This window comes from Oikopleura dioica, chromosome 2 (assembly GCF_907165135.1).
Source record: "Oikopleura dioica chromosome 2, OKI2018_I68_1.0, whole genome shotgun sequence".
NCBI lineage: Eukaryota > Metazoa > Chordata > Appendicularia > Copelata > Oikopleuridae > Oikopleura > Oikopleura dioica.
Genome location: NC_137292.1, coordinates 2,552,945 through 2,570,761, shown reverse-complemented (window position 1 = coordinate 2,570,761; position 17,817 = coordinate 2,552,945). Strand labels below are relative to the sequence as shown.

Here is a 17,817-nt window from a genome sequence, read left to right as displayed (position 1 = left end):
TATTATCTCTTAAAGTTTCCACAGTCATTTAGCTGACGTTTGTCTTATGGTTTTTAGGAAACTAAGATGCCTTTCCTGGAGGAGGATAGTCAACTTCTGGCAGACAAACGGGCATAACATTGTCCGAAAAAGAAATTTTCTCCGTCAATTGTAACAGACAAATGTCATAGATGATTGTATCGGCTCTGGATTCGTAGTTTTCATGACATTTGAGATTTCCAATGAAGTAAGTTTTTTGGTCCGATTTTGCTTGCGACTCATGGTCTAGCTTTGAGTACGCGCCGAGGGTAACTGTAAATTGATCGGGCTTTTATTGAGTTAACACTTTTAAGTAGATAATAATTATATAAATCGATGTAGCAGTACAAGTGAGAACTGCGTGCCTGAATAACGCCCCAACCACGAAAGCAGTGGGCCGCGGTGAGAATGTGCTGATCGTCGATTATGCTTCCAGCGCAAAATTGTCCGATACCGCCGTATCCACTAAATCATCTATTAGAAACAGCTTACAAAACCCTTTCTGGGTAAATTTCACGCCACTGATGTGTCAAAATATTTAATTTAATTAACACCAAAACCATAATAGTTACCGTTCAAATTAAGAAAAGGGGGCGCTAGAAGGAGTTTTTCATGAGAAATCATGATAACGTAAAATTCCAAATTACGGATCGAAAATTCAATTTTATCATGATTTATAATGATAAGTACTCATAGCGCCCTCCAGGCCCGATGGCTTAGTTGGTTAAAGCGCCTGACTAGTAATCAGGAGATCCCGAGTTCAAATCTCGGTCGGGCCTTTTTGTGTTTTCGAAATTTCAAACTTACCGAAATCCAATCATCGCGATAAAGGGCCACATATCATAATCCGCGGCGGTTCCATTGACGATTCGGCCAAGTGTGTTTCTGCTTATTTCACGGTTCAGAATTTCAATCCCATTTTATTTTTTGAGCAAATTCACGAAATAAAACAACGTTAGTTTATTCAACTATAATTGCGTTTTTTCAAACTTGGCCGAGAAAACACTCCAAAACAGAACTTTTTCCTACAAAAGCAAAATTTTTTTTCGCGATCAGCAAAAAATCAGCCTCCAACGGATTTTCAAGCTGATTCTAGAGCTGGCAGAAAATCGCCGAATTTCCGTCCCCGGCGGTTAAGGAGATGTGACTCTGATGTCTCCATAATTACGTGACAAGACGCTACATAATTACGGAATAAGGCTCCCGTCATAATTTCATTAGGGCTCTTTTAGCGCCTTGTCTGCGGTTTTTCGCTTTTGAAAATTCGGTGCTGAATTTTTTTTTTTTGAAATTCTTAGGATTTTTAGCCTTTTGATCTTTTAGAAAATTAAGGCTCTCACTTCATTAAAAGAAATCACTCTTTTCTTCACTTTAAATATCGAAAAATCATTAGATAAAATTTGAAGACAAAAATTCGCCAAAAACCCAAACAGGTTAATTTTCTCTCTGAACCCTTTCCTTCTGCCTAGAGTCAACGGCTCTTCATTATTATTCCATCTCGGCCTTGGATCTTTCCACTCATCCCCGTCTTCATCATATTCTTTGGCGGCTTCTCTCCTTCCTCGCCAAACATTGGCATTTTGAGAAATTGAATCCATCCCAAATTTGAAGCATTCTCTGTGAAGAAGCTGCTCAGCTTCCAACGAAGCCAGCAAAACCGCTGTTAGACGCATTTCAGTCGATCTAAAAGTTTTAATCAATAAATAAATTTTCTAAAAAAAATGAAAAAAAATCAGTCTTGGCCCGAAGAATAAATCAAAGGCGTTGCCAGCTGAGAAAATTGATAAGAACTTGTTCAACATAAATTTTGTGGAACTTGATAATTTGTTTTATCATTTAATTGTTTCCTTGAAAAGCAACAGTATCTCATTTGAGTCATTTTCAAACAATGTTTTAGCTTCATTACGGTCTCTTGGTGCTTAGATAAGGAGAAGCCGTTTTTTATATTTTTATTTTTTAATAAAAATCAAATAATTTAGTGGATTTTTAACATTGGATATCATGCATAATAAAAGCCGCGCGCGGCTTTAAGCGTCAGGAAAATAAAACAGGAATTTTTCTTCGAGAATTTTCTTTCTTTTACCGTATCATCTCGAGTAATTTTTAACATAAAAACAACAAAAATTAAATAAGAAATTAATTATTGAAAAATTTTTTCTTTGAGCTTATTACCTGTAAAAGTTTGCTGTCGTTAAGTCTGATACTCTCTTTTGATGTCTTCAAATTTGTTTTAAAAACTTTGTTTGATAGAAAAGTGTTTTGGAAAAGTACAATCGGTTGTTCAAATAACGAACTCAAACGTTTTCGATAGAAAAATCTCGTATCCGGAAGATTCGTGTGACGGTATGTCGTTAAGGAAGGAGCATTTGGGGAGGCGATGGCCCGAGAGCGCCCTCTGCGCCACCATTACTTTTCATGATAATTCATGAAAAGTAAAAACTTTGTTATCAAATCTTCTTTATTTAGATATTTCTTTTATTTAATCATTCAAAAAGGTAGAAATAACAAGATCAAATTCTATTTATGATGATCTTTTAGCTTTCATCTTCAAAAATAGTCTATTTTGAGGCGACAATTACTTTCTTGGTATAAAAACTAATTCGGTAAGCTAGCTTTTTTATTTTCATCTTGCTTACTATCAAAGTTTGTCAACAGAAAGTCGGTAAATGGCAGAAAATTGACAGAAAAAGACATAACAGTGTGACAATTTGGACAAAAATTTTAGATTTACCAGAACATTTCGTAATATTTTGATGTCGATTCCGATCGTGCTAATCTTTCTAATCGTTGTTTTCAGTAAATTATATTAATATCTGATTTGTCTTTTTATGTTTACTTTTCTGAAATGACTTTCTTTCAACTATTTTTTCGACTTTTTTTCATGCCAGAGACGAATTTTTTTACAAGAGGCTGCCAGACAAATCGCTTGAATTAATTTGCAATTAGCATATTTTGGGGTCAACGGCGCTCGAAAAAAATTGTAATTTCTTCTGAAATCGTGCACGGTGCAAGAGGCAGTGGTGCTCCTTACGATTGGTTATCTTGTTGTGCCACAAACAAAAGACGAGGTAATATTAAAGTAGCGTAAATACGGCCACATCCGAAAGAAAAACATCGTGAATGAAAATTCTCCTTCCAAAACTGGTTTTAAAATCAGGATTACGGAGATTCTAAACATGGTGAATCTTATCGAAAAGACAAACTGTTTTCTAAAATATGAGTTTACTCATATTTGGATGGTGAAACTGAGAAAATGTTTAGTTATCTTTATTTGAGTAGAAAATTTGATGCTTCTGAAATCAAGGAAGACTATCCATCTTTTCTAGATTTCGTCAAATTCAATTCTGTTTTTGCGAAGAAAGATCAGTTTGAAGATTTTAAAGGAGCCTGAAAATGCAACGACAACGAGGGCAAGCCACAATGACTGTAATTCTTATCTTCGTGTTAAAAAATATTCATTTTTTCAGTTCTCGGAAGCCGAGAGGAGGAAAAATCTTCGGGAAGATTGGATTTTTTGCGGCGTCATTTTATTTTACGTGATCCTAGGAACGGCTTTAGGCGTAGATAAATCCCAATTTCAACTCGCCTAACCAGAATTAAGTTACAGTTATCATCACATCTTACGTCAGTCAAGATCGATCCTGCGATTGCATTGGAAAAGGCTGCTTTCCGGAAATTGAAGAGCGCTCGATTTTACAGAAAAACTTCGATTTCAAGAACTGCTCGACTTCGTTGATGCTTACAACTACTGATATTGATATTTCAGATAACCAGCTGACTACATCTTGGCTCAGAGTAAGAGATATTGGCGAAAGGGAAATACTAAGTTTTTAGGAATACATCACCGACTCGACTGTTGTTGATAAATTTGAAATTTATTGCTAAAAAATAAAATCTCTGTACAAAAATTTGAATTGAAATCAAGGAAGAGTTATCTAAAGTGAAGGGGTGTGTTTCTTTGCAAAGAGCGTCTGAGCGAGTTTCTCGTTATGAGTTTAGTATTTGCTTGTCGTTAAATAATAATTTTGGTAGAATGAAAAAAATCACCTAACAATCAGAATAAATTGAGATGTTGTTCTTACTTTTCTTTCTTTGCGATGGAAAATTTGCTTATCGAAGAGATTTTCAGCTAAGAGAGAATGTTTATGATTGCCCGTGAGTACCTTCTGGTGTTTTTTTGATAGCAAAAAAAAAAATTATTCAGTGATAAAGATATACAGGATCAGTGCCATTCCCTGTGCAGGACCGATTATGTGGGTTGTGGATTGCTTTGTGAAAGCGAATACTGTCAATCTATTTGCAAGGATATGTACGAAAGTAAATGATACGATTCAGACTACTTTTTATTTACTGACAATTTTAAGAATGCCTCTTCGGATGCCCATGCGGAGAATACTGCCCTGAAGGGTGCAAAGGCTGTGATCATCCTCTTGCTCTAGTGAGCCATGTCAAAATGGGGGAACATGTACAAGTGATGGGGGATCTTATGTATGCCAATGCCCAGACGGTTTCCGGGGGGACAACAGTGAGATTACCCCTTGCTCATGGAAACCTTGCCTCCACGGAGGAACTTGCATAATTGACGGTTCAAGTTTTATCTGCGCCTGCAATGATGGCGACTATGGTGATTTCTGCGAGTTCACCCCTTGCACTGATCATGGTTGTTTGAATGGAGGAACCTGTTTAGCTGATGGAACAGAAGCAATTTGCAATTGTTTGGACGGGTTTTCCGGAGAAGATTGCGAAATAACTCCATGCAGTGGAAACGAATGCAATGAAAATGGAAACTGTATCATTGATGGATCTCTTAGCTACTGCGAGTGTTATGATGGTTTTTCTGGCGATAACTGTGAAATTGACCCATGCTCGTCCATTGATTGCGGCAACAATGGTTACTGTTCCATAAATGGTTCAACTGGGACATGCATCTGCTCGGATGGCTACTTCGGAGAACATTGTGAGTTCGATGAGTGCTCAAAAGTTGAATGTCAAAATGAAGGACACTGCATTTGGAATGGAATAAACGCCTCCTGTTTTTGTCCTCCTGGTTACTCCGGAACACTTTGTGAGGTTACACCATGCACACATGAACCCTGCCAGATAAAGGTCTAAATATTATCTCAAGAATAAACTCGTATCTCTTTTATCAAGCTGAGATTTTTCAAAATCTTGACAAGAAATATGAGTCATCTTGTATGACCTAAATTAAAGAATAACGGAACATGTCAAATAAGCGGATCGAGTTATTCTTGTGAATGTCAAGATGGATTTTCTGGCAAAGATTGCCAAATGACGCCCTGTTCTCATTATCCTTGTTTCAGCGGAGGAACTTGTATCATTGATGGATCGAGCTATATTTGCTCCTGTCCTGATGGCTTTTCAGGAAATAACTGCGAGTTTAATGCTTGTTCAGGACAGTGGCAAGATTTTCTGATTTTTTATATGATTTTCTCGAAAGACTATTGACCAAATGATAAGACTTTGATTGCGAAAACGGGGGTGAATGTAAAGCTGAAGGTTCGAATCCGATTTGCATTTGCGAGGAAGGTTTTTATGGAACACATTGCGAGTCAGAGTCCTGTTTGATAAGTTCTTGCCAAAACGGCGGAACATGTGCTTTTGATGAAAACAACCAGGAGTATATGAAAGGTTCAACAATTATAAAAATAAATCCTTCAGAATCAATAAGAATCTTATAAAGATATGAATGTATTTGTAATCATGGATACTCTGGTAAATTCTGTGAAATAACGCCTTGCACAAACATTGCCTGTTATCATGGGCAGTGCTACATTTTTGGTAGCGGCGACCAGAACACTGCTGTATGCGAATGCTTCGATGGATGGATAGGTGACCATTGCGAGCTGGTTGAAGATCCCTGTTTGGATGTGGACTGCAATCCAGGCCATGGTTATTGTAACATAATCGACAACCAGCCCCTCTGCGATTGCAACATTGGATATGCGGGAGATAATTGCGAGATAACTCCTTGTACAAATCACAACTGTTTTAATGGCGGCACTTGCTCGATCAATATTTGGGACGAGATCACGGCTTATTGTAAATGTGTCGCGCCGCATTTCGGAGACTTTTGTGAATTTGATCCTTGCACCAACAATCCTTGCAAAAACAACGGGCAATGCTCTTTTACTTATGGCGAAAAGGGCTACAAATGTGATTGCCAAGAAGGATATTATGGTTCAAACTGTGAGCTTACGCCATGCTCGCCGAATCCTTGCTATGGAATTGCAACTTGTGAAATTGATGGACCAGGATTCATTTGCATCTGCGCAGATGGTTACTCTGGCGACTTATGCGAAAATTGGGGCTAAATTTGCTTTTTCTATCATGTCTTCGATGATTTGCGATAAAAATTGAAAAAAAAACTGAAAAAAAACAAGAAAACAGGATTTTTTTATCAAAGCAGACAATAATTTTAAGCAAACGATAACATAAAATTTATTTTGATTTTCAACTCTTGAAAAGGTGTAATTTGGACAGGCTAAGAACTCTTGGCGACGCGTTTCTCCTTACTGGCTCTTGAGTTTTTGCTTCTCTTTCGGAATCGTCAAGACGCGGATCTAAAGGTTCATTTCCCATCCAGCTCTAGAATGTCCTCTTACCTTCAAGAAATCCGCAATCTGCGTGTACACTCTAATACAGTATCTTGCCAAGTCAATAATCGCATATCCAACAAGACCCGCAAACAACCAATTAGGCGGCAGCAAATCTCCAACATACTGAATAATAATATTTCAAAAAGAAATTCGTCGAGAAAACCCGTAATAGAAGGTTTCACGTAAGAGTTCGCCCTCGCGCTTCCCTTTCTGAAGTAATTTAACCACTTGGTTACCAAAATTATGCGGTTCCCTGGGGTGAATTTCTAAAATCTCAAACTCCGCGGACCACCGTTGTTTCACGTTGTTTTATGAATAAATGAAAGGGCAAGCGGGGTTTATTTGAAGAAATGAGCTCTAGAATTGATTTACCTGGTTGAATCCCAACAAGCAGATACTCCAGAGGCAAGGGTCGGCTAATCGAAGCGATGCTTTTGTCATTTGAGCGACGATAAGCTGAAAAATAAGGCTTACGAAGACTTTTGAGGATTTCTTACTTTGTGACCAGTTTTAGCGCAGAGCATCGAAATATAAAAAATGAAACCGACGGGATATCTAGCTGCCAATCCGGTTTTATTTCCGACGACGATGCCTAGTCCGATAATGAGCAAGATAGAAGGAAATGGAGAAAGAATCGAGGTGCCTGAAAAGAAGGTGGAGGATTTGAATAAGAAAATTTGACGAGCATGAGCTTTCACGATTTAACACGAGCGCTAGAATTAGAAAGCGAAAAGAGTTCTTACCGGCACAGCTGGAGCCGTTCGGTCCGCAGCCACCTTTAGAAAGCAAGATGAACATTCTTGAGGAGGAATTCGGAATTTTCTGTTAATTCAGCTGATTCAAAAATGGCTTTCTAGAGCATTTTAGAGCCCGTTTTTATCAAAAATCCGAACTCCTTCCCTGGTGAGCGCAAAGAAACAAATACAGCAAGAGCCATAAACAACCGTATCTCGATTTGAAAGACCAGGAATCGGACTTGCTTCTGCCCAGTGATCTTGGCCCATTAGACCTGTCATAACGAGGAGGCCCATCGTTGAAGTTTGGATTTCGGTGATGTCGATAAGCCCGAACGTCAAAGTTCCAGTGATGTATTGGAGACTGTGCGAGAAGTAGTACACGAAGAAGCAAAGATAGCTCAAGAAATAAGCTAGGAATAGAAAAGTTCGATGAAAAAGAAAAGGTCGGTCATACCTTTTTCTTGCTCTTCAGCGCAGTTTGTCGACATAATTATCATCGGAAGAAAGAAACAATTGGCTTTCGAGGGTTAAAATTTGTTGCTGTTAAAAACTTATATGTTGATAAATTTATGAAGATCAGATATTTACCTCATATATTGAAGATGATCAGCTTATCTTATCACAATTCAGTGAATAATAAAAATATTTAATCATCATATTTTTAAAAATATTATGATTTCAAAAAATTTTCACAAACAGCTTTTGCGAAGATTTTTTTTTATAAAATTTTTATAAAATATATACCCAAGCCTATTGTATCCATTCCATGATCAAACAATTCTCCAAGAGGAGAGCCGGTTCCAGTTCTTCGAGCTTGTTTTCCATCAATCGCATCTGAAAATTATGACGGTGAGTCAACCCCCTTCTATCATTCATACCCATAGTCTGATAGAAAAACAAGGAAAACGCAGCGTAGAAGAAAACCCAATTCGGCGCAATTCCAGATCCATCTAAGCCGCAATAACTTATCATGGCTCAATTTTGAAATGAAAATGATGAAGGTTGCAAAAATATTTTCAATGTGACGAAATAATCTAAGCATTATTTGGGGATCTGATAAGCTTTTCGCGGTTTTCTTTGGAAGTGGCAAAGGCATAAGATTATCTTTCTTCTAAAAAGAATAAACTTGAGCATCGTTTTCCTAAACATGATGACAAAGCTGGAAAGATTTGCGAGAAGGCCGATGAAGGTAATCATATTGGGCGCGATCCACAGGGGACAAAGTGTAATTGCAAAATTCCACCATGGATCGTAGAAGGGCTCCAGGAGGGATCGACCAGAGGCAGAGTACTTGTGATTCTGTAGATTTTTCAGCTGCGTCGGGGTTAGCTTGTCCAGCAAAAGGGTCACATCTGAAATGAAAAGGACTAGTAATCGGCATTTCTTCGTTTTTTGCTTCGTTTGAATTCATTTGCAAATGAAAAATTTAACGTACTGACACCCTTAAGCGAAGGGGACAAATAAGGGCTTCTTCCCTACAAAAACTTACTAAAAGGCGCTAGAGACAAGCATCTTCTTCGTATTTTTGATTCCTCTTTTTCCATAATTTTCTAATTTTCTATTCTTTTCTTTGTTTATTTGAAATTTTTAAGAGCGAATGGAAAGTTTCTTCTGTCGCCTTGGAATGTCGTAATAGTAAGTAACAATCCGTCAGATTTGTAATCGTCTGATTTTTTTGTTTGCCTTCGGAGCGAACACTCCCCTTGGGCCAAGGCAATAATGCCTTAGCAAAATAAACATGAACGTCTTGAAACTTTAAAAATTTTCAAATCCAGTAACAAGATTTCTTCTTCGTCTAATATTTTTCGCAATAAAAATTGACTCCTAGATCTGATGAAATTTAATTTCGCTCGTTGTCACTGACAAGCGAAATATATAATTCTTTAAAAAATGCAGCGATTCCGTGTCCAGCTTTCGCGGAGAATTCTTTTTGGTTTACGTTCTCGCCCGATTTTACGTAAAGGGCGACCGCTTTTACCAAGGACAAACGTCTGATCTGAGGTCTGATAAAGAGGGCGACGCAAAATCAAGACGTTGCACTTTCTTCTTCTGGTCTTTATTTCCGTAAATCTGTTAGGGGCAAATTATATGAAAAGTTACCATTTTTTTGTTTTTTGAAAAAAATTCTGATGGTTGAAAATTCCAAAGCTGGTAGACAATGATATAAAAACGTGGAAAAGAACTTAGACGGGAAAAAGACCAAACCGAATATTTGCAATTTTGTTTTTAATAATTTTGGAACGTACTCGTTCCAAAAGATTGAGAAGCGCCGTCTTAGACACAGAAAACACTCGAAAATAAGTGTCAGGAAGTTCTTTTTTTATTTATCAGTCAGGTAGTGATAGTCAGTCAGGGAAACAGTAAGAATCGCGGTGCGATTATTTATAGGTGTATCTTTCAAGCAATTGCATTTCATTTTCCGGCAAAGATTTCTTTTCTCGCCATAATAATCGTTCTTTCATTATTTTTAATTGAAACAAAAGATCATGAAAAGGCTCTTTGTTTTGAGAACTTTGCGGTGACAACAAAAACATCCATAAGATTTCCATCAAAAAGGCGAGTAAAGAAAGGCCACCAACGAAAAATAATTCCAATGGTCCCGTCATAAAGTAATAACCAAACAGGGGTCCGAGGTGAATTTTATGGTAGACATAGACAGCGATATGTTCGATTTGAATGAGCGAAAAATTCACGAATCCAAGAGGTTTCTCCAGGTCATAATAGAACGTCCTCGTCAACCCAAACATCTTTTCTTCTACGCTTTTGGAAAAACAACCAAGAGTGAATATGATAAGCCCATGGATGAAAAGAATAAAAGGGAGGGAAGATGAAATTATCCACCGATCGTAAACCGGTCTGAAATTTGTATCCCTTCCAAAATAGCAAGCAAAGGAAAGCAAAATACAAAATCGAGCCGTCTTTTGAGAGAAAAACTAAATTTTAATTTTTCTAATATTTATATTATGCATTGTATAACAATTAAGAGATATATCGATAAGGACTCACCATAATACTGAGAAAAATTGAATGGGGGATTTTCAACATGCCTTGAAATTGCAACTCTTTTTTCACGGAAAAAACCATCCAGACCAGTGATAGACTTGATGAGAAAATTGACAACTTCACTGCCCGAGGAAAGCTTCTTATAACACTTGGAATATTTCCAAGAACAAATTCGGCTGAGAAAATATAATGGGGTTTGTCTTGGTGTAGGAGACTTTGGAGAATTACGTTCGCCATGAAGGAGTTTTTGTCTTTTACGTTCATATTTGCCGCGCAAAACTCATTGGGATGCGATTGAAATTGATTGTTGAAGCAATAAACGCCATACAATAATTGTAACATCAACTTAAAAAGAGATATTTAAAGCGCCAAAAAAGGCATTTTAGGTACCTGTGGAGCGGCTTCTGTCGATCCTTCGATTAGTCTTAATTTGGCAACGTTTTTGTCAAGCGCCGGATCCGGTTCATCAGATTTTTTATACTGCATATAAAAGTGCCAAATTGGCCCAAGCAACAGAAGATGAAGAAGAAGAATGAAAGGGGATTTTTTATCATTTGAATTAAATGATCCCGACAAAAACAACGAATAATATGCAGCAAGCCAACCGGAAAAGATGACAATTGAAATTGTTCCCATCCCTTCGATAAAGTTGTCCGTCAGAAAGTATTGAATAGCAAGGTTGATATCAGACCTAAAAAAAAATTAAAAAGATCAATCATCACTTGCATACATAGAAAGAACATAAATGATATTATATAATGAATGTATTATATGTTTATTTATTTACCCGACATCATAAACATATAATCCAATTTTTAGCAAAAATCTAATAAACAAAAAAAGTTTTTCAAAAATATATAAAAATTGAACTAAATTCTGGCTTTTCCCTTCTATCATTCTCTATATTTACTTTCTTGTTGTAAGTCGATCGGATGTTCTTATTGCATATCAAATAATAATTCGTCTCGAATCATGACAACGTCAATATCTATTCAGAATCCGGTGCTTGTTTTCTTTACGATTTTAACGACGATTTTTGCGATTATATTGTAATCAATCTTTTCCTCAAAACAAGAGAAGAGCGAAGTTATGAGAAAATAAAAATCAGAAACTTCGTTCTCAGAAGGCTTTTTTGGATGATCTCATTTGTGCAGAATCGCGCAAAACAACTTCGAGCTCACACCCTTGCCGGGCTACTCAATATACTCATCAAATTCACGTTATGGTGCTCTCGATGAGCAATTATCGTTGAACTAGTTCAAGTCCTGCCAGAGTGGTTTTCTTTAAATATTTATATTGTACGTCTTTTAACTGAGCTCTTTCGGTAGTACTTTTCAAAATGAGTCACGTTTTGTCGAATTCCACTGGTTCATTAAGATTAACCCAAAAGGTCCGAAAAACAGGTGAAAACCGGCGGAACGTGTGAAAAATGAGCGGAAAGGTGCGAAGGTTCAAAGTGATTTTTTCATCGTAAAAATTTTGGTTCTTGTTAAAATGGATGGTGCATGTAGTTCAAGTGATTCGTGATGATTTTACATCATGTTGAATTTGACTGCATGTTTTTGGGTTAACAGATCACGCATATTTTTTTCTCAGAACTTTCAAAGGTATACCCTTATTTTAAAAAGTCAAAGTTTACTCAAAAATTTAACCAAAAAGTAAGAAAACAAGATTTTTTTTTAAAAAAAGCTGTTCTACTGACTTGAACCAAAGACGAAAGAAATTAACCGACCTTGAAATTGAAAAGGCCGAAGAAGCAATTTTCTAGCGACTGAAACAAACAACGCGGTCTTGGAGACTTCTCAGTCAAGGCCATCCTCGGTCAAGAGTTATTTCTGAATGATTGAGTCCGGTTATTAGTTGAGTCACTGTTTTGGAGCGATCTTTCATAACTTACCATTTTCGATCACTGAAAAAATAATCATCGACAGTTGTTGAACCGCAAACGCTTGATAAAGACTCGTTGGTAACCCATCCAACTTTTGTTGAAATAATAATTTTGTGGCGCGTTCATAAAATAATACTTTTCGAGTGTTACCAAAGAGAGTGCTCTTATGAGAGTAATACAAGCATACAAGCATAGTCATTTTCTTGAAAAAATATTATAATGGCTTATAGCAAAAAATCGCTGATTAGCCGAGCAAGACTTGAAAATAGAAATCTTATCTAAGCATAATGAGATTTCATCCCTTCCAATAAAAACACATGTCGTCGAGTTCATTGCGGTCGATTCTTTCATAAATTCCACCGAGACGAATTTTCAAAATCATCTTCAGCTATAAAAGCCTCGTCCCCTTTCTGGCCTCATTCACTTTTGCCCAGATAGAAACCGGATTTTTCCCTTTTTTTGAGAAAAATGGTTCTGAAAAATAATGTTTTGGTTTCTCTTGCATCAGCTGGAATTTTGAGCGGATTGGAAAATGACAAAAGGTACAACCAGCTGATCGAAACAATGACTATGGCAAACGAAAACTTCTCCGCAGAAACATACTGGGCTTACGGGTGTAACTGCTTGATGGGCGATGGAATTTCTCAAAACGGCCATGGTCCGGCTATCGATGAAATCGACACTACTTGCAAAAAATACAAAGGTACAGAAAAAAAAGAAGAAATGGTCGAAAAAGTGCAGCGTTTTTATTCACCGCGAAAAATTCAAGAGACTTTGGGATATTGATTATTTCCGGCCAGAAAATCAAAGATCCTGCGGCTTGAGCTTTTGGCTTGAACATTTGTCGTTTTTGCGGTGGATTCTAGAGACAGATCCTCTTTCCGAAAAAGTGAATGATTTGCGTTTTTTTGTTTTAGACTGTATCAAATGCGTCAAAATGGAGTTTGGCGAAGAATGCATAAACAACGATTTCCGCTACAGAATCAGGCTTGGGTTCAACTAGGCAGCAAGAAATAATGAAGCAAGTCATTAGAATAACAACCACTCTTAAAAACCCGTCGGTGCTCACACGTTTTTTCAAAATTTCAAAGTTTAAATTCTTCGCGTCATCTAGTCTGAAATCACCGTTGCGCAAGAATCGTAGAAAAATGTTCAAGGCATTCGTAAAAAACCTCCAAGTTGACCTACATAAACTAGTTCATCCAAAAAAGACAAACTGACAGCGGAAAAATCACGTGCAAAGATGATGGCGAAACATGCAAAAGAGCAATTTGTGAGTGCGACAAAATGTTTGCCGAGTCGCATGCTCTCGTTGCTGATCAGGTTCATTCCTCATTCTTCAGGAAGTCACCTTTTCTTAGTACAATCAAGACTATCACATGTTCTACTCAATGATCGGCTGGAATCCGGAGGAGCAGTGCGTCATCCCAGGACCTTCATCCACGCCCCAGGTAAACCAACAGGTATCTTCGTTTATTTTACCTTATCGAAAAACCGACCTTATCTTAACCCCTCACGGCGGGCTGTTCAAAAAGGACCTCGACGAAAAGGCAGAGCTTTTTAACCTCTCTTCGCTTTTCTTTCTAAAACCTTTTTCTGAATCTAAACTATTTAAATTCTAGTGCTGCGGCCCGGCGGTGGGACCAAAGTCTATTTTCAACACTGCTACTGGTAAAAAATGCTGTGCTGACGGGACAATCCAGGTAAAATTAAAATGTCTCAAAATTATCTCAAACATAACTTTTTTTCTCAAGACGAGTTGCGATGGCGAACCAGTTTATCCTGAAGAACCTTATTGAGGAATTTTTTGAGCTGAATAATTATTCTGTTTTTGCACTTTTATCACTTTCTCGCGCTGTATAAAAAGTTCGTTTTCTCTTGCAATTTCTGGTGGAGTCAGTTTTTGAACGAGTTTTTCATTTTTGATGGGAGGCCACGGATTTAGAAAAATTCGTCTGAAATAAATTTCAATTTAATAAATTTATTATTATTTAATTTTCGAGAAAAGAATCGATAGTGTAGTTGAAGAGAATAAAATCATTATAATACACAATATACAGCTCTTCAATTATCTCTTTGTCGACTTGATGCTCCCTGAAGATTTTTTCTGTTGCATCCGGGACGTGGGTATCGTACATTCCAGGCATGTAGGTTTTGTCCCGAATCGACATTTTTTCGAAGATATAGGCTGAGTCTTTCAATTGTTTTACGCAAGAAAAACCCTTCCTTAGTAAGGAAGATGAATCCTGGGCCCCTCAACCTGTGTAAAAAAAAACCTGAGTCAGGGTTTTGGCGAAGCCGCTTCGACCTTTCAGATCCTGACTCAGATTTCTTAGACAGGATGTCGAGCCCAGAGTAAATCGTCTAACTCAAAATGGCGAGAAAGCAAAACAATCCTTGATGAGAAGTCTCCTGCTTCGTAATCGCATTGAGCTTGAGAAAACACGGCTCGCAAGAATCCTGATAGCTGACCCAATGATGATTCATTGTTTCCTTATCTTCCTTGCTCTTCAAAATGACATATCTCAAAAACCCTTTGAAGGAGCAAACAAAGCCAGGAGGGATGATATCTTCCTCGCCACTTGCCGCTTTTTGCTGCTCTCGAATGATCGCTGCGATGGGTTCAAATTTTTGCGCGTTATGGAAATTGACTGAAAATTTTTGCCTCCAAGCAGAAAACAGACGAGAAAAGGGATGACGGACATTGATAAATCGTAAATATTTTTTATCTTCGACTCGCTTTTGGAACGCTTTTTCGCCACATTTGTCGATGATTTCTTTCTGCTCTTCTGTCGGTCGAGTCGCTGATTTTTCTCTTTGTTCTTCGAATTTTTGAAAAAGCGGATCATTCAGGCGAATTTTCCGGAGACTTTTCTTTTGCTTCATAAGATCGATTCCATGAAAAGGAAAGTTATTTCTTTCCCAAATTTCCGGCGATCCGAAAACTCGGTTTTCATATTTCCAAGCGTATCTCGGCACGAGTTTAAATGCAATCTCCGAATTGATCATTTCCGGATCGACAGTTGGTTTTTCATCGCTCAGAAATCGAAGAGCTCCGAAAGATCGTTGCCAATTAGTCGTCCCTGTTTTCAGCGGAACGCAGCCGGCCCCGTTGTATTTGTCGAGTAGAAACGTATGTTGGTATATTCGATCGTTGTCTGGGAGGATTTCGTTTTGATACGTCGAGTTCCAGTCCGACTCGCAGTTGGAGCCGGAGATGATGAGAGATTGGAGTTTTTGGAGAGCTTCGCGTTGTTGAGAAACGGAGAGTTTTTCGTTCTTTTTGATGGTTTTGGCGATATATGATTTGCAAGAGCTTTTCAAGGGTTTATAGATTATAATAAATTGGGCTATGTCTGTTGTAGCAAATGGATAACGGAATAAATAAATTTTTATGTTTAGTCACAATTCATTGACAAATATTTTCCCCGATTATTATAATTTTTCACATATTTAGGGTTTTTCACGGAAAGTGGTATATCATTCAATGGGCTTGAAAATTTCAAAATAAGTGTAACTCGAGCCGCTGATTTCAAATATGTGAAAATAATTATCAAATTCTGACCTGGTGGTGGTGTAATAATGATAAGGAAGATAAAAAAGGATCTCATCAGTTTTGTTGTTCCGAGTGATATAAATCCGTCTAATTCATCTCAAATACGAAGCTTGACACTTCCGGGAAATTGTTTTTGCAAATCACCCGGTGTAATTCGCATCAGATTTCGGATACTAGGTCATAGAAACCACCCGCTGGGATTATGGCGCGCGCTAATGCTTTTTGGGCGTCCCGCGCAGCGGCGTAAAGCACTAGCGCGCAGTCACTTTCACTCACTTATCTGACGATTTGAACACCTTCCGAAAGTTTCCGAAATCCCAAATTTTGAGAGCTGAAAATTACACATCTTATCTCCTATATATTTGAAAATAGAGAGTGTATTTTGATGTACTCAGATTAAAAAGTCGAAATTGAGTAAGAAAAACCGTCTTACAGCAAATGCTTTCATTCGAAAGAAAAACTAATGCGATATTATGAATCTATTCCCTTCAATTAGTCGGTTTCATTTTTTGAATAATCAATTTCGCTTCAATAGAAGACTTTTAATATTCGTGGATGGACCCCAGAGCGGGCCGCGCCGTTCCGTGAAAAACCCTACACATATTTATGGTTTTTTTTCAGAAATCAGACCCGCATGAAAATACTTAAGGATATAGCCATTCTCAAGGCACTTTCGTAGCGCCAAAAGGGGACTATAAAATTTTTTCATTTCAAAAGGAACGCTACCTAAAATTGCCTAAGAAACCCGATTCTAGTGTTCTCTTATATTTTTTAATGGAAAAATTTCTCTCTAGAGCAATTTTAAATCTTACGATCACTTTTTCTCGAGAATTTTCCATTAAATTGGTCGAGTTTTTTTGATAAATTATAAATTTGGACCTTTCTCTACATTCCTAGGGTCTAAAGTTTAATAGATTCCAATTATTTATGATTCTAGAGCCATTTTTATGAGGCTTACTTGGGTAAGCCGAAGCGTCAGACAGCGCTCTGGTTTGCTGCGCTGGGCGCCCTCCTCCATCGCGCGGTGAGGCGGGCATGTGAAAGAGCGCGCTGATTCGTCGAGCGCCCTGAACGCAGCATTAATGAAAAAGAAAAGCTAAAAAGAAAAAGGCACTAGAATGTAAATTTGCTCGGGTTTTGAAATTTTGAGGCCCTAGGAAGATAGATTAGCAGTTATTTATAATAAAACACGGTTTAGTTTTAGCGATTTAATTGAAAAATTTCGAGAAAAAATGATCGTAAGATTTCAAATCGCTCCAGAGATAAATTTTCTTTGAAAAAAATTTTAAAAACATCAGAATCGAATTCTAGACATAATTTTAGGTAGGACCTGTCTTGAAAAGAAAAAATTTTATCGCCCCATTTCGGCGCTACGAAAGTGCCTTGAGAACGGCTATATCCTTAAACCCAAAACAGGCATGGTTGTAAACTTCCAGTCTCGATTGCATCTCTTCTTCTGGCGTTACGTAAGACCACGGAATTTCCACTTGGGAAAAATTCATCTTTAGATACAACTCATCTCTGACGGGAAAATCGAGAGAGACTATTTTATCCAGCGTTTTGCACGCTTCTTCCTTTTTCAAAAATATATCAAACACAATTTTGAAAAAAAAACAGACCTGGTCATCGGAATCGAGCGAAACTTTTAGTTCTTTGAATTTTTCTTCGCGATATTCTTCGTGTGATTTTAATCGTTCGATTGTCATCTCTGTTTTTCCTTCATAAAAACTGGAAAAAGTCGAAAGGTACAAGTAGATAACGCATCCAAGACAGTAGCAAACGATGACATTTCTCGTTGCGAAGATTTCGTCGAATTTTTTCGTTAAACTCATCTCTTTTCTACGCGTAAATTGAAGAAATATGCCTAATATTTTAAGTGAAAACCTGTAATCAAGCGAACTTTGCGATTCTAGAGGCCCGGAAATCGCCCCAGGGCACGAGCTACCTCACAAAGTACCAATAGTAAACTGACCCTTTATTTCTAAGGTTTATGAAACT

General features: G+C 37.5%; 6 protein-coding genes and 1 non-coding gene across 9 annotated transcripts; 4 read left to right on the top strand and 3 right to left on the bottom strand.

Annotated features, from left to right (window-relative positions):
• Positions 1-46: 46 nt before the first annotated feature.
• LOC145699287 (putative serine protease 46) lies at positions 47-2,350 on the bottom strand. 2 transcript variants are annotated; one of them, XM_081776557.1, is made up of 5 exons: positions 2,191-2,350; positions 1,480-1,701; positions 826-909; positions 384-483; positions 47-307 (listed from the first exon to the last, which is right to left on the bottom strand). In XM_081776557.1, the coding sequence occupies exons 2-5, from the start codon at positions 1,689-1,691 to the stop codon at positions 62-64; spliced, it is 642 nt and encodes a 213-aa protein (XP_081632683.1). In that variant the 5' UTR covers positions 1,692-1,701; positions 2,191-2,350; the 3' UTR covers positions 47-61. The 2 variants fall into 2 exon arrangements, with proteins under 2 accessions (XP_081632683.1, XP_081632684.1); XM_081776558.1 differs by having other exon boundaries at positions 826-917; positions 1,488-1,701.
• Positions 724-797, top strand: TRNAT-AGU (transfer RNA threonine (anticodon AGU)). Its single transcript has one exon. It is a non-coding gene; the product is annotated as a tRNA-Thr (tRNA).
• Positions 2,351-3,194: 844 nt separating the features above from the next.
• LOC145697599 (uncharacterized) lies at positions 3,195-3,954 on the top strand. Its single transcript, XM_081774819.1, has 5 exons — positions 3,195-3,257; positions 3,345-3,444; positions 3,486-3,578; positions 3,620-3,813; positions 3,853-3,954. Exons 1-5 carry the CDS (start codon positions 3,195-3,197, stop codon positions 3,901-3,903), a joined length of 501 nt encoding a protein of 166 aa, XP_081630945.1. The 3' UTR covers positions 3,904-3,954.
• A 486-nt stretch (positions 3,955-4,440) lies between these two features.
• Positions 4,441-6,350, top strand: LOC145697598 (uncharacterized; the record flags this gene model as incomplete). Its single annotated transcript, XM_081774818.1, has 4 exons — positions 4,441-5,124; positions 5,230-5,425; positions 5,497-5,656; positions 5,720-6,350. Coding segments are annotated over 4 exons (1,671 nt in total), but the record flags the coding sequence as incomplete, so codon positions are not given.
• A 112-nt stretch (positions 6,351-6,462) lies between these two features.
• LOC145697297 (cholinephosphotransferase 1-like) lies at positions 6,463-8,996 on the bottom strand. Its single transcript, XM_081774483.1, has 11 exons — positions 8,862-8,996; positions 8,516-8,724; positions 8,251-8,338; positions 8,123-8,206; positions 7,827-7,889; positions 7,538-7,782; positions 7,379-7,436; positions 7,133-7,278; positions 7,008-7,091; positions 6,642-6,758; positions 6,463-6,599 (listed from the first exon to the last, which is right to left on the bottom strand). The coding sequence occupies exons 1-11, from the start codon at positions 8,914-8,916 to the stop codon at positions 6,549-6,551; spliced, it is 1,200 nt and encodes a 399-aa protein (XP_081630609.1). The 5' UTR covers positions 8,917-8,996; the 3' UTR covers positions 6,463-6,548.
• A 3,702-nt stretch (positions 8,997-12,698) lies between these two features.
• On the top strand, positions 12,699-14,240 carry LOC145697398 (group IID secretory phospholipase A2-like). Of its 2 annotated transcripts, none has more exons than XM_081774593.1 (6): positions 12,699-12,966; positions 13,181-13,250; positions 13,475-13,586; positions 13,625-13,714; positions 13,886-13,966; positions 14,018-14,240. In XM_081774593.1, exons 1-6 carry the CDS (start codon positions 12,732-12,734, stop codon positions 14,060-14,062), a joined length of 633 nt encoding a protein of 210 aa, XP_081630719.1. In that variant the 5' UTR covers positions 12,699-12,731; the 3' UTR covers positions 14,063-14,240. The 2 variants fall into 2 exon arrangements, with proteins under 2 accessions (XP_081630719.1, XP_081630718.1); XM_081774592.1 differs by having other exon boundaries at positions 13,625-13,726.
• Positions 14,241-16,898: 2,658 nt separating this feature from the next.
• Positions 16,899-17,677, bottom strand: LOC145699664 (uncharacterized). Its single transcript, XM_081776933.1, has 2 exons — positions 17,439-17,677; positions 16,899-17,393 (listed from the first exon to the last, which is right to left on the bottom strand). The coding sequence occupies exons 1-2, from the start codon at positions 17,649-17,651 to the stop codon at positions 17,190-17,192; spliced, it is 417 nt and encodes a 138-aa protein (XP_081633059.1). The 5' UTR covers positions 17,652-17,677; the 3' UTR covers positions 16,899-17,189.
• Positions 17,678-17,817: the final 140 nt, after the last annotated feature.

What these genes read in the sequence shown, in the direction of transcription:
- LOC145699287 (XM_081776557.1), bottom strand. Translation starts at nt 1,691, where the DNA reads ATGCGTCTAACAGCGGTTTTGCTGGCTTCGTTGGAAGCTGAGCAGCTT. An exon ending in ATCGCGATGATTGGATTTCG is followed by an intron (nt 484 to 825) that starts GTAAGTTTGAAA and finishes TAGATGATTTAG; the next exon opens with TGGATACGGCGGTATCGGAC. An exon ending in GTGGTTGGGGCGTTATTCAG is followed by an intron (nt 308 to 383) that starts GCACGCAGTTCT and finishes ACTCAATAAAAG; the next exon opens with CCCGATCAATTTACAGTTAC.
- LOC145697599 (XM_081774819.1), top strand. Translation starts at nt 3,195, where the DNA reads ATGGTGAATCTTATCGAAAAGACAAACTGTTTTCTAAAATATGAGTTT. An exon ending in TCCTAGGAACGGCTTTAGGC is followed by an intron (nt 3,579 to 3,619) that starts GTAGATAAATCC and finishes ACCAGAATTAAG; the next exon opens with TTACAGTTATCATCACATCT. An exon ending in TGACTACATCTTGGCTCAGA is followed by an intron (nt 3,814 to 3,852) that starts GTAAGAGATATT and finishes CTAAGTTTTTAG; the next exon opens with GAATACATCACCGACTCGAC.
- LOC145697297 (XM_081774483.1), bottom strand. Translation starts at nt 8,916, where the DNA reads ATGGAAAAAGAGGAATCAAAAATACGAAGAAGATGCTTGTCTCTAGCG. An exon ending in GTTTTTCTATCAGACTATGG is followed by an intron (nt 8,207 to 8,250) that starts GTATGAATGATA and finishes CATAATTTTCAG; the next exon opens with ATGCGATTGATGGAAAACAA. An exon ending in AGATTGCGGATTTCTTGAAG is followed by an intron (nt 6,600 to 6,641) that starts GTAAGAGGACAT and finishes ATGAACCTTTAG; the next exon opens with ATCCGCGTCTTGACGATTCC.
- LOC145697398 (XM_081774592.1), top strand. Translation starts at nt 12,732, where the DNA reads ATGGTTCTGAAAAATAATGTTTTGGTTTCTCTTGCATCAGCTGGAATT. An exon ending in ATGCTCTCGTTGCTGATCAG is followed by an intron (nt 13,587 to 13,624) that starts GTTCATTCCTCA and finishes ACCTTTTCTTAG; the next exon opens with TACAATCAAGACTATCACAT. An exon ending in CGCCCCAGGTAAACCAACAG is followed by an intron (nt 13,727 to 13,885) that starts GTATCTTCGTTT and finishes TTTAAATTCTAG; the next exon opens with TGCTGCGGCCCGGCGGTGGG.
- LOC145699664 (XM_081776933.1), bottom strand. Translation starts at nt 17,651, where the DNA reads ATGAGTTTAACGAAAAAATTCGACGAAATCTTCGCAACGAGAAATGTC. An exon ending in CGCTCGATTCCGATGACCAG is followed by an intron (nt 17,394 to 17,438) that starts GTCTGTTTTTTT and finishes TTTTTGAAAAAG; the next exon opens with GAAGAAGCGTGCAAAACGCT.